This window comes from Momordica charantia (genome assembly GCF_013281855.1).
Source record: "Momordica charantia cultivar OHB3-1 chromosome 3 unlocalized genomic scaffold, Mcharantia_2.0 BLBB01000003.1, whole genome shotgun sequence".
NCBI lineage: Eukaryota > Viridiplantae > Streptophyta > Magnoliopsida > Cucurbitales > Cucurbitaceae > Momordica > Momordica charantia.
In genome coordinates, this window is record NW_028275161.1 from 22,855,853 (window position 1) to 22,871,245 (window position 15,393).

General features: G+C 32.0%; 1 protein-coding gene across 3 annotated transcripts; it reads left to right on the forward strand.

Annotated features, from left to right (window-relative positions):
* Positions 1 to 7,965: 7,965 nt before the first annotated feature.
* LOC111008602 (synaptotagmin-5) lies at positions 7,966 to 15,226 on the forward strand. Of its 3 annotated transcripts, none has more exons than XM_022281349.2 (14): positions 7,971 to 8,429; positions 9,547 to 9,621; positions 9,723 to 9,830; positions 10,099 to 10,131; positions 10,243 to 10,332; positions 10,780 to 10,905; positions 11,337 to 11,480; positions 11,686 to 12,105; positions 12,491 to 12,625; positions 13,154 to 13,372; positions 13,471 to 13,743; positions 13,905 to 14,042; positions 14,221 to 14,541; positions 14,694 to 15,226. In XM_022281349.2, the coding sequence occupies exons 1-14, from the start codon at positions 8,223 to 8,225 to the stop codon at positions 14,913 to 14,915; spliced, it is 2,511 nt and encodes an 836-aa protein (XP_022137041.1). In that variant the 5' UTR covers positions 7,971 to 8,222; the 3' UTR covers positions 14,916 to 15,226. The 3 variants fall into 3 exon arrangements, with proteins under 3 accessions (XP_087977876.1, XP_022137041.1, XP_087977875.1); XM_088121749.1 differs by having other exon boundaries at positions 8,237 to 8,429; positions 9,503 to 9,621; XM_088121750.1 differs by lacking the exon at positions 14,694 to 15,226 and having other exon boundaries at positions 7,966 to 8,429; positions 14,211 to 14,411.
* Positions 15,227 to 15,393: the final 167 nt, after the last annotated feature.

Genomic DNA, 15,393 nt, shown 5'->3' on the forward strand with positions numbered 1-15,393 from the left:
ATGAGTTTTCTGTTTTGGCTTGATTAAATATGATCGTGGACTTGATTAAAAAATTCTTAAGAGATCATTATCACATATTTTCTTCTCAATCATTTTTCATAATTTTTATTACCGAATATTCCAATAAAGAGTTTTAGTTCCGACAATGCTTTAAGTTTTAGTTTTAAATGATTGAACATAATCTAACTTGGTTGGACCCAAATAAGATCTTTTGGGTGTTCAAATAACAACATGGTTGTTGATGAATAGCTCTTTTGGTAGATGCTATTTAATTTATGTGAGAAGTTTTGTTCAACGTATTAATCAAATTCGTAGTGCTTTAATTTTGAAAACTTTATAACTATATACTTTTCTATGCCCCACAAAATTCAAATGAAAATAAATTTGAAACTACACTTTTCTATGCCCCCACAAAATTCAAATGAAAATAAATTTGAAACTACAATAGATTCACTATTATAGATGAGATTTTTAAAATTCTAAGAAACCTTCTTTTTTTTATTTCTCGAATCGATGTAATCTATAATCAGGATTCGTTATCTAAATCGAATAATACTATGACCAGCCAGGGATACAAATTCTATGGATAACATTATGATATTGTAGACATACGAGAGATCATTTTTCTAATAAAATCAAATTTTTGATGACTTGAAGGGAAAACAATGAATTATGAAGGACCCAAGAGTAGAAGGAACAGTAACATCTCAGGCATGTGAATACTAGAGTTCAAAATTAAAGTTTTTGAATATTTTTGAGGGGTTGAAAAGAAAAATAGGAAGGATTGGAGGACAGAATAGCAAAAAAGAAGAGGGGTGGGAAGGGAATTGAGCCAAGTTGCATATAAAGAACCAAATTGTGTGGGTAAAATATGGAAATGACAAAATTCGTTTTGGCAGTGACAAATTGAGAATAGGACATTTGAAGCAAAGTGGCATGTAAAAGGGCTGAAGTTATTAATTGCCGAACGACAAGTCGGTTGTGGAAATCCTGTTTGGACAAAAAGCTAAGCCATTTGAGATCCCACATGTCGACACACACATACATAAAATCTCATTGATGCTTCCAATTCATCAAGTGAATGATTGTATTACAGAAGTTTTCTGATCAACAATTATTATTCTTCTCTCTCTCTCCAATTTTCAATTGTAGAAGAGAGAGAGGGATGGATTCATTGTATCCATAATAATTGAAGAGAGAGCCTCCATGTGGTGAAAGAAAATTTAAAGTACACCCCAAATACCATTATATTCAGATATTAGAATGTTTCTTTTTCATTTCTTTTTCTTCTTTTTTTCCTTTGATCAATCTGATTTTAAGAAATTAATTAATCATAAATAGAAGCATCTTGAAAAATTTGAAGGATCCCCAAGTTGGAATTGAGATTAGGAAGAAGAGTTTATTATTGTTTAATTTCCAGATCTTCAAAATTATGTTCAGGGGAATATTTATTTGTGGTGTATACCTATTAAATTATAAAATCTTTATTATAACTTTAATCCTTTTTTTCCAATGAAGTGAGAATAAAGTTGAGCCACCATTCGTATAAGATTTGATTCGATGAGAACTCAAGTGTGAATATGAGGCAAACCAAAAAGGGCTTAAAAATTAAATAGGCATTATGTGATCGTGGGTTATACGTCTCAAATGAATCTTTTTTCTGTTGTGTGACCACCTTTTTGAATGATTTTTTATTTTATTTTTATTTTTAACTTTGTGATTTGGAGTATGCATGAACAAGGAAATAAAGTTGTTAGTAGAAATATTTAGTATGTTCCCTAACAAGATCTTTAGTCCCATATGCTCAAAATGGTCAAGTTCAAGGATCCACAATCCACTAAAACCAAACACATTACCCATCAACTTTTTATTTCTTTCCTTTTTTCCTTTCAAAATCTTGATTTTGGTTGGTGGGTTGTCAAAATCCAATTCGTTTTTGCTTTTTAATTTGAGATATAAGCCTATTTTATATATATACATATATATATATATATATATATATATTTTTATACAATATGTGGGGTGGGCTTTGAACTCATAATCTCTTGGTCAAATATAGGTGTCTTAACTCCTTAGCTATGCTCGATTTGACTGTCCATATTATATTTATATATTAACCAAAGGAAATGAATTAAATAATGTAAGAAATGAAGTTTGTTATATGAACTACCGTTTCAATTCAATTGTTGAGATTGCTACATGAAATTATTATTTCTTCCAATTTATGAACGTTGATTCAAGGGTATAGACAATCAATAAAAAAAAAATTTGTTGTTTAGGGTATGTTAGCCTTAAAGCACCAAAAAAGATCATGAACGGATAGAAAAAAAAATGGTTATTATGTGCCACAATTATATAACTTCGATGAATTATTCTTAAGGCCATGTAAACTAATTTCTCGTATAAATAATTTAATTAGAAGTAAAAGATAATAGTAATAATAATTATTATTAGTTTTTGCATAAAACCAACACAAAATAATTTTCTTTAAAGACAATTCATTCTTAAATCTATAATACTAAAGAATTATTAATAATATCTTGTTTACATATATAATTCACAATAGATCGAATTTTACTCTAATCGCATGAAACAAAAGGAGTAATCGAATACATAAATATTTTTAAAAATTAAAGAGATGATAAAATATCACCTCTTGAGTTTTGTCATAGATGAGGGATTTCTCTCTCAATTTAACATGTTACAAAGTTAACAATTTAACTTGATTGAAATTAATTTTTTTATTACAGTGTAAAGGAATTAATGTATTCATGTTTTGAGATAGTAAAAGATGCCTTTATCTATTTAATTATATTTGAATGGATGAGTATTTATTAATTTTTAAAATAGAGTAATAGATTTACATGTAAAATATGTGTCAATTATTAACGTTTTATTATTTTAATTAGATACGCATAATTAAACAATCACTTCATTTTTAAAATATAAAACTTATTAAACTATTTTATTTTATGTCACATTATCCTCCATCCAACCGCCACAGATTTTTCCGCATAGTTTTAAAATATTTTTAAGCAAGTTGGATTGAAAACAAGTATAATCAATTATTAGAAATATGGTATTATTATTATATTAGGTGGACCTTTTTATTTTTTTGAAATAAAGAACCAGGTGTATATCAAGTAAAACTGTAAAACTATATAATAATAATAATAATATATGAAGATATAAAATCCCTCGTCTAATAAATATTTATAAATTTGCTGTAACTTCAACTGATTTACAAATCTAGAGTCTCCTTAGCTACACATTTATTTTAGTATTTTATTATTAATTTGAATTTTATTTTCTTAAGAATGAACAAACCACCGCTCAATCCAATAGCTTAAGTTAATAGGATGGGTAAATTTAATTCATTTATATAGATTCTAACATATTTTGTGGGGTTTTTAAAAGGATTTCTTATGTTTTATCGCCCAACTTACATAAATGCAGAAATGTAAGATTTTATGGATTAGTATAATCTAGACTAGTACTATTTATTTATTTATTTATTGAAAAAAATCTAGACTAGTATTATAACTATTAAAACATTCGAACCATTTATTAATTTTTAAGAATTAAGCTTGTCTAGATAGAACAAATTTCACAAAGTAACATAATTTCGGCTGTCTTCTCAAAAATAAATAAATAAATAATAAAATAATAAATATTCTGATGTACTTGAATAAAATGAAAAACAAAACAAAACAAAATTTCGCCTGGGGTACGGGCAAGCCATCGGGAAAGTATGGTGTGGTGCAACAGGATTCAATTTGAAGCCCACGAGGCTTTTTTTAATTGGGCCGTATCTTTGATGGAAGATAGGCCCATTTGTAACCCAAACCTAAACCTTACCCTTTTCGGGCTCTCAAAAATAAATAAATAAATAAAATAGTCCATAGAATAAAAGTTTGAAAATATAATAATTTTTTATTTATCTTACTTTTTTAAGTATCACAGTTTGGATGATGGATAGAGATTCAAACCTATAAATAAGTTATTAATACTTTAATCAATTAAGTTAGATTTACGTGGAATGTTATAAAATTCATAAAGAAAATATAGTATTTTGTATAAACATAAAATTTTACCACGCATATAAAAATATAATAAAGTAAAATGAGGAAATTTAATTAATAGACTTGTTGGTCGACCAAACAAGTTCAATCGTTAAGATATATATTATTAATCAGAAGGTCGAAGATTCGAAACTCTACCTTACAAATTATTAAACTCAATCAAGAAAAATCATTGATCTATTGAACTCATATTCTTATCTAAGAACACGAAGTTATCCAGTTTAATTTCTTTGAATGAGCTGAGGACCACTAGATTTATTACGTATGATATTATAATTTTTCGTTGCCTTTAATTTTGCCCCTCTATTATTCTCACGTTGCATATTTTAATAAGATGACACAAATCTTCAAGCATTGAACATTGACTTAACGGATAGCTTTCCTTCACTTTTTTTAATATTATTGTTATTGTTCTATTACATGTGTAAAAATAAAAAATAAATAACAATGAATTCACTGTTGACCAATTCTCTACAATTTGTTAGTTCTATAGCTAGTTTCATGCATATAAATATAATATATTATTCTTAAAATTTTTATTGGTCAGCATTTTTTCCCAATATAATATTCTTTTACAATGATTTAAAATTCTGATTGACATCAACTAAAGTAACCCATATTCAAATCACCCACAAATTAATATATTTAATGTCAAGAGATTTTTACATAAATAATATAAAACAGATATATATTTTCAAATAGGGTAGAAAAAGTTTAAAATTTTGCAAAAGTAACATAATTTAAATCAAAGTAAAAAATCTAATAAAATTGAAAACAATAGATCAGGGGAAGAAAAGTTAACTTATTTTATATTTAAAAACAAGAAATTAAAAGTTCTGATAATTTTTATAGTTACTTTTATTTTGTGTATAATATGTGAGGCTAAGATTCAAATTCACGACTAATGAGATATAGGTATCTAGATAAATTTAAAAGTTGATTTTAGTAGTTATTTAAAACACATATCAAATTTATGTAATAGTGTAAAATTTATGTTTCCGCACGTTGCTCTGATTGAAATGGCCGAGGTTGAAACTAGAATTTATGAAGTAACACGAAACAGAAAAAGAAAAATCTTTTTGTCGCCATTTGATATGGTCAATGAAAAATTTTATTCGAAAAATACAAAAAAAGAAAAATTTCCCTAAAGAACAGATTCTTTTCGTGAGTCATTTTTTAATGAAATATAAAAACACACCAACTATGCAGAATAATTTATCCAGCATTGGAGCATAAATTAATATGATAAATTCAAACAAAAAGTCAACTAATCGTGAGCTCCACAAGTGGGAATGAAATGTTAATCAAATGATTAAATCAATGCAATTTCACTAAGTGAACAAAATTACCCTACCCTATTTCATTAGTTATGAAAAAAGAACACTTTTAATTGAATCCCAATTTCACCCACGTTTTGATTTATTAAAAAAAAAATGGTGAATTTAAGTATTTATCTTATATCTATTAATTTGAAATTTGAATGAAGGGAATGGAAAAATGGATGAAGAATGAGTGTAAATTTGTTGTGCTTTGAGAAAGGGTGCATGATGATGCATTTACGATCTTCAATGTGTTTGGAAATTTGAACAGTTTTTCTTGGAATATTTTCTTAATGGAATTGTACTCTATTGCCACACCAAGTCAAATATTGCTTCCTCCCAAGGCTTGGGACCATCTCAAATTTTGAGGGTTTTCCAATTTTCATTTCTTTTTTATTTACTAAAAGGGTTGGAGATAAAATGAATAGTGTTTTGTTTCCATTTTGGAAACAATAATTTGTCGTAACCATTCTTTTTAAGAAATCTAGAAGCTATAATTTTACTAATACAACAAATTCATGAGTGGTTCAGTTCCCCTCTACCGGAGCAAGGGAGAACTCTAAACCTTTATTGCTCTCCTCATAATATCTTTAAAAACGCGTCCATTGATTGCTCGTTCCGTTATCAACGAGAGCCTAATTATTTCCTTCAAAATTCTATAACTCCTCAAAGTTCAAATACTTGCTTATTTGAATTAAAAAACATTAATACTAGGCCTCTTTTTTCTATAACGTTAGGGTTGTGAATCCTTAAACTAACTATAGGGGATTATGAAGAACAATATTTTAACAATCCTCTGACTACAGAGAATGCCAACAAATAAAAATTTTCTCCTTCAAATTAGAAGATTTGAAACTTTTCAAATTTAGTTGTTCAATATCAACTAAATAGTTAGACATGATCTACTAAAATATACCCCTTGACATTTTGTTAAAAGGTTAATAGAAGGACGAAAATGAAATCATAATCTAAAATTTAATACTGTAATTGATATTTTTTTTAAAACTCTGGATAAATCTATGAAGTAAATTTATAGTTTAATCTTAAATCAAAAATAATTTTTTATCTCCACCCTTTGATTGGATATAAATATTAATTATCACCGATAAAAAACGAAAGAAAAAAGAAAAAAAAAGAAAAAGAAATCATAATTCCTAAATAAACTCTTTTATCTCTCTCGGTTGTGAGTGACAGTTCTATCTCCGGGTGGTGGTTTCCAAATTGGCAAATTCGAAGAGAGTCGCGAAATTCTGGACCGTACGCGTCAGAGAAAACGCGTGGGTCCACGCAAATATTAGACATGGTTATGGTCATGGCCATGGGTCAACCAACTGCCTGCTGGCTTTTTTTTTTTTCTTGGTATTTTCGTCATATCTTAATTCTCATTTTTCAAAATTCAAGCAAATAAAATTAATAATTTCCAATATCAATATATCACCGTTTTTATTTTATTTTTTTTCTAAAATTGACATGGTACTGATTACGGGTCACAGATGTTTTCAGCTCATAAAAAACAAACTAGTTATATTTTTCTCTACTTCCAAAATTTTCCACAACGTTTTTATTGTATTATTATAAATTTATTATAACGTTTGTTCTAAATTTTCTTTCGTCAAAAGTTAAAATGGAAAATTTAGGAAGATATACAATTTAAAATTTTGTGCATTATTTATGCAAAATATGAAAGGTTATTGATTAAATCTAATAGTTAATATATAATAACAATGCTAACTTCATTGTAGCATAATAAAAAATACTTGACCTAAGTATAATTTAAATGAGTGAAAAATCTATCATATGGCTTCTTACCCTCTCTGATAATCTTAAAACGAGTGGATATGATGTATATTGTCTTAGATGACGTCGAGTTCCACAAAGTTCCCTTTATGCATTTTGAAGCTACAACAAAGTCATTGTGTTACTGGAAAAAAAAAATACTTTCCTAGATGGATTGACCTACCTGAACTACTTATATGATATATCTATTATGGTGATTCCAGTTGGACAATGCATCCCGATTGGACCATGCATTCGATGAATTTCTTATTCTATGTTGGACATTATAGAATAAGAGGAATATAGAGGTAATGAATTATTTGTTACATTTTCTGTCCATACTCTCCATTTAAAAAAACTAAATTTGTTGAGATATAGGTAATCTCTAAAATAATAATTAAATGATTTTTTTACTTCAAATAATAATTAAATGATAATAACTAAAGAAATAGTTGAGACATTTGGATGGAATATGTTCTAAGAAATATCCAATTGAATATTCAAATCTTTATCAATATTTGTAGCGTTTTTTTTTTTTTTAATTCGGAAAGAATATATTTGTAGCGTTACATCCCAAATGAAATAGAAAAACAATAATGAAATAATTTAAAGTACAATGGCGATATTTAATCTTAGGTGCAGTGAAGAGGGAGAGGTAGCAGCATTTAATATTTACAGCTACAGCAAACTGCAAACTATACGGACAGAGAAATCTGTCGTTATCACTATTCTAGTTATTAACTAAATAAATTGACCTGTCGTTTTCCGCTTCATCGTCTTCCCTTCCAATTCGAAATTTCCCCAATACCTTCCTCCACCGGTTCAGTTTCTTTCAGTTCACATTTGAATTACTCACACTTAATTATATTACGCCCACTTGATTTTCCCTTTTTGTTACCATCATGTTTTCCACAAATTCTCGGATTTTGACTTTTCAGAAACAATGATCCTGCAACCTTTTATTCTTATTCTGCGTCTGCAGAGTTGAGAAGCAGAGTCACGACTTGCGAGGAAATTAGTTTTTTCTTTCTGGGTTCCGTTTCAAATGAGCAGAGCTCGTGGCCCAAGTGGCCGGAAAAGGGGTTTCTTCAACGGCGAAGGGGCCATGGAGTTTTTCCACCATTTAATGGCGGAGAAGCCTCTTCTTCCCTTTCTGATACCTTTGGCGCTGATTGCTTGGACTATTGAGAGATGGGTCTTCTCTTTCTCCAATTGGGTTCCTTTGGCTGTTGCTGTTTGGGCCACTTTGCAGGTTTTTGTTTCCCTCCATTTTTTGACCTTAAATTTTCCTGTTGCTGCTTTCCTTGGCTCATTCCTGATCTGTTTCTCCCTTATATAGAGGTTGTTTGTTTCATAAATTGAAATGTATTTGACTGAATTCTTGAATTTTCTGTATCTGCCCGGATGGTGTTTGATATATTTCGTTTGGCTCAAAATTTTGTTTGACTCGTTCATCATTGTAGTTTGAGTTGAGTCCATGCTTTGTCCATCCCCTGCTTTCTCTTAACATCAGTGGATTTGCATTGTAAAATCTTTCTTGGTATGAGTTTAATGTTATATAGTCTAAACCCTTCGATGAGTACTCGAGTTCCAACTCAAGTACTTTTGATAGATTAGATATCCATCTCTTAGCAATCCCCGGGCAGAAAAAAAAAAAAACTACTCAATGGGGCTGCCACAATGTGGTTATCCCCTAATAACCGTAGGATGTAGGTTCAAAAATTTACCCTATCCCCTGATGACCGTTTGATACAGATCAACGATTTTAAATTCTCTATCACTCATTCAAGGGTGTAGAATCATCAGCATTCCAACTCCCTTGAATAATTTCCCTTATGGTAGACTCTTGCAGCCAGCATTTGCCAACAAGTCTGGCAATTGATAACCGTAAGTTACAATGTAGAAGAAGTTAACTCTACATTAACAAGTATAGCAGCAATTTTATTAAATGAGTTGCTGAATTATCAAATAATTAGTTATTGAAAACTATCAAGTAAATATAGCTATTCTTTTTAATTATGGAAAATGGCTGCCATGTGTAGAAAGTTTTGCCATTTTTCCTAATTGACTGATTGATATTCCAAAACTGTCATGGGGTCTCTGAAGAACTTCCATCAGCATTGGCTTATGGTCAACATCCCAGCCACCTGGCTAAAATATTTTCATGTGGGGAGATGTTGGCTGGAAAATTGTGTTACGTTATATCAGTCTTTGAGTTGCCCAATTACCTACTAAATCTTTTGATTGATTATGTCTGCATCATTGGTTTGGGGTTTATTATTTTTATCATTCTTATGAACTCAAGTTAACTGATAGATTAAGCAGGGATAATGTGCAGTACTGGCCGTAATATCATCTTTTTCCTGCAGTATGGAAGTTACCAACGCCAATTAATTGTTGATGACTTGAACAAACAATGGAGGCGACTCATAACAAACACCTCGGTACCTTTTTCTTCTTTTGTCCTTATTGATTATTTGAAATTTTCAATGTGCTAAGCTGATGGTTTTCTTTTTCTTTTTCTTCTTATCGATAATTTGTATAGCCTGAAACACCTTTGGAACCCTGTGCATGGTTGAATAAGCTGTTGCTGGAAGTGTGGCCAAATTATTTTAATCCAAAACTTTCTACAAAGTTCTCATCCACAGTAAATGTTAGTGCCCTTCTCTTTCTCAATATCTTATTCCATATGATCATTATATGCTCCACATGGTGCAGTTGTTCATGTGTTCCAACTTACCCTTCATTCTTCTTTGGGCGTGCTCATATCGTGATGAGATATATTTATCTTTTTAAGATAGTATTCTTTCTACTCTATTACTAAAAATGTCTAGAATTGGTTTAGAGAATAAATCTTATTGCTAATGGTTATATGCACAAACTCAGCATCATTTCATTTAGTTAAAATTTTCTCTACGCAGAAACGGTTGAAGGACCGGAAGTCAAGACTTATAGTGAGTAAACTTACCTTTGGCCATTCCATCTTGTAGATCTTGTAGACAAAAACATGAATGTGCGCATACTTGTATATTATATATATAACCAAATTGCTCAATTTCCTGCAGGAAAAAATTGAACTTCTGGAGTTTTCTCTAGGCTCATGCCCCCCTAGCTTGGGTCTCAGTGGGACTCGATGGTCAACTTGTGGTGGTGAGGTTGGGCTACTCTTTTTTTCTTAGACAACATGTATTTTTCTTCTGGAAATTCTTTCAAGGAACTTCCATTCTTTTTAAAATAATCAGGCTGTAGAATTGCTATCGCATGCTAAATTTTTTAAATCATTTTTTTGGGTATGCTCAATGTTACCTTCCTATCAGGTTCTTATTTATTGGTGATGATGCTATTGTTAAGGTTTATTGATAATTCAAGCTGCAGACAACAACAGTGGAAAAGCTGTTGTGTCTAGCTAGTAGTATATTTAGGGGTATAGTAGGGGTACTCTTTTCAAATTAACTACATATGTTGATGGTAATAATAAAAATCATGTTATTCTTGCTGCTTTCGAGTAACCATATTTTGGCTGTAGTTTTCTGTGATTAACAGTTCTCTTTGATAATTAAGGCTTGAAATCTGAACTAAGTTTTCTTATTGAGTTTTGACAGAGAATCATGCATTTAAGTTTCGACTGGGACACAAATGAAATGAGTATCTTGTTGCAAGCAAAACTGGCCAAACCATTTATGGGAACTGCACGGATTGTTATTAACAGCCTCCATATAAAGGGCGACGTACGTATAACTTCTTTCCCTCTTCCCTCAACTGTATCCACTCTTTCAATTTTTCAGCATAAGCAGGATAACAAGGTTAACTCATGAAATATCATAGATTCACTAAGAGAGAGCGATCACATTCATTTTGTGGTTCCAACTTCATTCATTGATTAAATTTTCGGAAATGCCAGTGGGTCTCTTCCTTTTGATCAGAATCAAATAGTAGTTTCATACCTCTAATACAAATGAAAGTTGTGCAACCAGTCCTACCTGTGCCAAAGTTTATCTTCTCCTTGGTTTATAGTTCATGAGTTTTTTCTATAGTTTTAGGATGTCTTGGGTGTTTTAGACTTTTAGTTGGCACTCAACCATATACAATCCACGCTTTCACTGAAATAAAAGCTAGCCGTGTCGTAAAATTTAATCTGTTGTTTGGATAACGTTTACAGCTTGTCTTGATGCCTATTTTGGATGGGAAGGCAGTTTTATTTTCATTTGTGACAACTCCTGATGTAAGAATAGGAGTTGCTTTTGGAAGTGGTGGAAGCCAATCATTACCCGCAACAGAGCTCCCGGGTGTTTCCTCCTGGCTGGTATGTTTCTACATCAATCACTGGTAGTACATCGGCAAATATCATATTCCTGGATACTTATGCTTCTGCAATCTGCAAAATTATTTCTTTTTTTTCCCAAGGATTGCAAAGTTCTTTCAATAGGTACATGTAGATTATGGAATAAATGCAATCTTCGTTTCAAAGTCCATTTGAGTAGCTCAGCAATCTGTCCCTTCTAATGCAGGTCAAAATTTTTACTGATACCCTGGTTAGGACAATGGTTGAACCTCGCAGGCGTTGTATCTCTTTGCCACCGGTCGATCTGAGGAAAAAGGCTGTGGGCGGTATTATATATGTGACAGTCATTTCTGCCAGGAAACTTTATAGAAGTAGCTTGAAAGGAAGCCCAACTAGAAGGCAACATAGTTGCTCTACTAATGGTTCATTCGGAGAGCATCTTACCGATAAAGATATGCAGACATTCGTTGAGGTTGAGCTTGAAAAGCTTAGTAGAAAAACGGAGGCAAGATCAGGTTCAGACCCTCAGTGGAATACGACATTCAATATGATTTTACATGAAGATACAGGAACCTTACGGTTTCATCTTTATGAGTATAATCCAAGCCATGTGAAGCATGACTATCTTGCAAGTTGTGAGGTTAAGGTATAAATTGACCATAAAATTTCGTTTAAAAAATCTAGAAATTGAAAAATACAGATACATAAATGTATATTCATAATCATAGGTCCTATTATTATGTTCGCTATCATGCTTTCCAATACCATGGTTAATATTTTGGTGTAATGGATTGCTGATTATCTATCCAAAACCCTCAATAAGAAATGGATCTAGACTCTCTGAAATGGATCTAGACTCTCTTTACAAAAGGATTAAAAATCTGGCATATCCTTTTATTTCAAGAGAAAAAAAATGCAGAGTGCAAAATGAATATAATATCAACAAAAAAACAGACAGAATTAGAATTTGAATGGGTGTTTCCAATAAATTTCTATCATTGGCTAATTCAAAGCTTCTTCTTTATGAGCAGATGAAATATGTTGCAGATGATTCCACAACATTTTGGGCAATAGGACCAGATTCCAGGGTATTAGCCACGCATGCTGACTTTTGTGGAAAAGAAGTTGAAATGGTTATTCCATTTGAAGGGGCCCATTGTGGAGAGGTAAAATCCCAGTGACTTTCTCTGTGTGTAAAATCAAAAAGACCAATTACCAACCATTGAGTACAACAGACGGCTTCAGACCATCAATAAAGAACAAAAATCAGAATTCATCTTGATGGTCGAGCATGACGACACAGATTTAAGTGGTTGGAATGATGAAAACTGGTACGAATATTGGAACGACTAAAACTTCTTTTAACTAATTATAAAAACACTGCAGACAAAGAATTAATTATTGATCTTTTCAAAAGTATTTATGGAAAAACCGTACTTCTAAAAGTTATCCCAAGTTAACTCTAAACAAGGCTAGGGTATAACTCTATAACTCTCTCAATGGAAAAGGACCTCTTATCTGATGATAATTTCACACATCTCATACAAGTGAGAAATGAAAGAGGACCAGGGCCACTCATCCGATGTGTTTGGATTTGATGATTTTTTACTTCTCTACCTCTGTTTTCTAAGCTGGATTTTGTAGCCAGTTGATTCTCTTGCGCTCACACATCGTTGTAATGCATGTTGTTGCAGCTATCAGTGAGGCTTGTTTTAAAAGAATGGATGTTCTCGGATGGTTCACATAGCTCTAACAGTTATCATGTTAGACCACAACAGTCTCTGTATGGACCATCAAATTTTCTTGCTAGCACTGGAAGAAAAATTAACATCACAGTTGTGGAAGGAAAGGATCTACCCACAAAAGACAAAAATGGCAAGTGTGATCCTTATGTCAAATTGCAGTATGGCAAGGTAGTTTTCTTTTATTCTAATTTCTCAAACATTTTAGTATTACCCAATATTAGTACTGATAATATTCCCTTTTGACAATTCTGTCTTCATAATTTCAGGGTCTCCAGCGCACGAGAACTGCTCACTCCTTCAACCCAATCTGGAATCAGAAGTTTGAATTTGATGAGATAGCTGGGGGTGAATACCTCAAGTTAAAATGCCTTACTGAAGACATATTCGGCAATGATAACACTGGCAGTGCAAGGGTAAATCTGGAAGGATTAGTAGAAGGGTCAATCAGAGACGTATGGATTCCTCTTGAAAAGGTTAATTCTGGAGAATTGAGGCTTCAAATAGAAGCCATCAGAGTGGATGACAATGAAGGATCAAAGGTATGAACCTTTAACTTCGTCACGTACAGAGTCTGTTTCAAGAGATTTAAAAAGATAGAAAGAGATGATTTAAGCAAGTGTAAATGCAACAAGGCTTACATCTGTGTTATATGATCCTCCAACTCCATGGTATCTAATTCCACATTGTTCCATTTCCACAGGGCTCAAGCTTGGGTCCAGCAAATGGTTGGATTGAACTAGTTCTGATTGAAGCAAAAGATCTTGTTGCTGCTGATCTCAGAGGGACAAGTGATCCTTATGTGAGGGTCCAATATGGAAAACTGAAGAAAAGAACTAAGGTTCAATACAGTACCATTCTAGTTCTTGACTTTATAATAAGTTATCTTTCAAGTTCCAATTTCCATGGTGTCAAAAATTCTTATGGCTTTATCAAATGGTTAGAGTCATAACCATGAGATTTTTTATGTTAAAACTTTTAGATCATTTATTCTCAACTTAATTATCAGAACCTTGCAGGTTATGTACAAAACTCTAAGTCCCCAGTGGAATCAGGTGTTGGAGTTTCCTGACAACAGCAGCCCTCTGCTGTTACATGTCAAAGACCACAATGCTCTACTCCCCACATCAAGCATAGGCGATTGTGCTGTGGAATATCAAGGGCTGCCTCCAAACCAGATGTTTGACAAATGGATACCACTTCAAGGGGTAAAAAGGGGAGAGATTCATATTCAAATCACAAGGAGAGTTCCAGAACTAGATAAGAGATCTAGTCTGGATTCAAGACCCAGTCTGGATTCTGAAATGCCCTCGAATAGAGCTCAAAAGATTTCCAGTCAGGTCAGTTGTACAGAAAAAAGTTTAGTTCTGTGTCTCTTTGAGATTTTAAGTTTATGTTTGCATCCAATCTGTTGACATGTTATTTATGCATCTCTGGTGCATCCCGGCCGAATAACTTCAAAATCTCTTCTTTTGCATTGAAAAACTTGCAGATGAAACAAATGATGATTAAGTTTCAATCGTTTATTGAAGACTGCAATCTTGAAGGACTTGCAACAGCTTTGAGTGAGCTGGAAAGTCTAGAGGATCTGCAAGAAGAGTATATGGTACAGCTTGAAACTGAACAAATGCTTCTAATAAACAAGATTAAGGAACTTGGTCAGGAGTTTCTCAGCTCATCCCCTTCCTTAAGCAGAAGATCATCTGGATATTAATCAGATCCGTCAGATTTCTCTACCTTGTCAGTTTGCAGTACAAATCATGACTGTGGCCTATATTTTGAGATTCTGATACAAGTGTACATGTTTTCGAGAAGGGTCCGTAAAATCACAAGGACCCTTCATGTTCATTTTCGTATAGGAATTCTTATTTATTCTGAACAATTGGGAAGAATCGGCCTCATTTGTTATAGTTTTTAACTTCCTGCGGTAACGGTTGAGCTAACAGCAAAAAATTGTAGATGTGAACCTTAAAGTTCTTACAATCATGACAAAAAAGAAAGTGGCGCCCAAGTGTTGGGTAAAAATATATCTTTCAATCTCTATATTAAAGCACTTTAACAATGAAGTCCTTGGTACTAAAATTTCTTCTCCAATCAAACCAAATTACGTTTGAGTTTGAATTATAAAGGGTATCTATTCTACTCAATCTACATTTGAATTTTAAAGTCATTTCAATCGATCTAATTTCATG

Coding starts and splice junctions, on each gene's coding strand:
- LOC111008602 (XM_022281349.2), top strand. CDS start 8,223: ATGAGCAGAGCTCGTGGCCCAAGTGGCCGGAAAAGGGGTTTCTTCAAC. Junction 8,430..9,546: donor CTGTTTGGGCCACTTTGCAG/GTTTTTGTTTCC, acceptor TTTTTCCTGCAG/TATGGAAGTTACCAACGCCA. Junction 10,906..11,336: donor GCCTCCATATAAAGGGCGAC/GTACGTATAACT, acceptor TAACGTTTACAG/CTTGTCTTGATGCCTATTTT.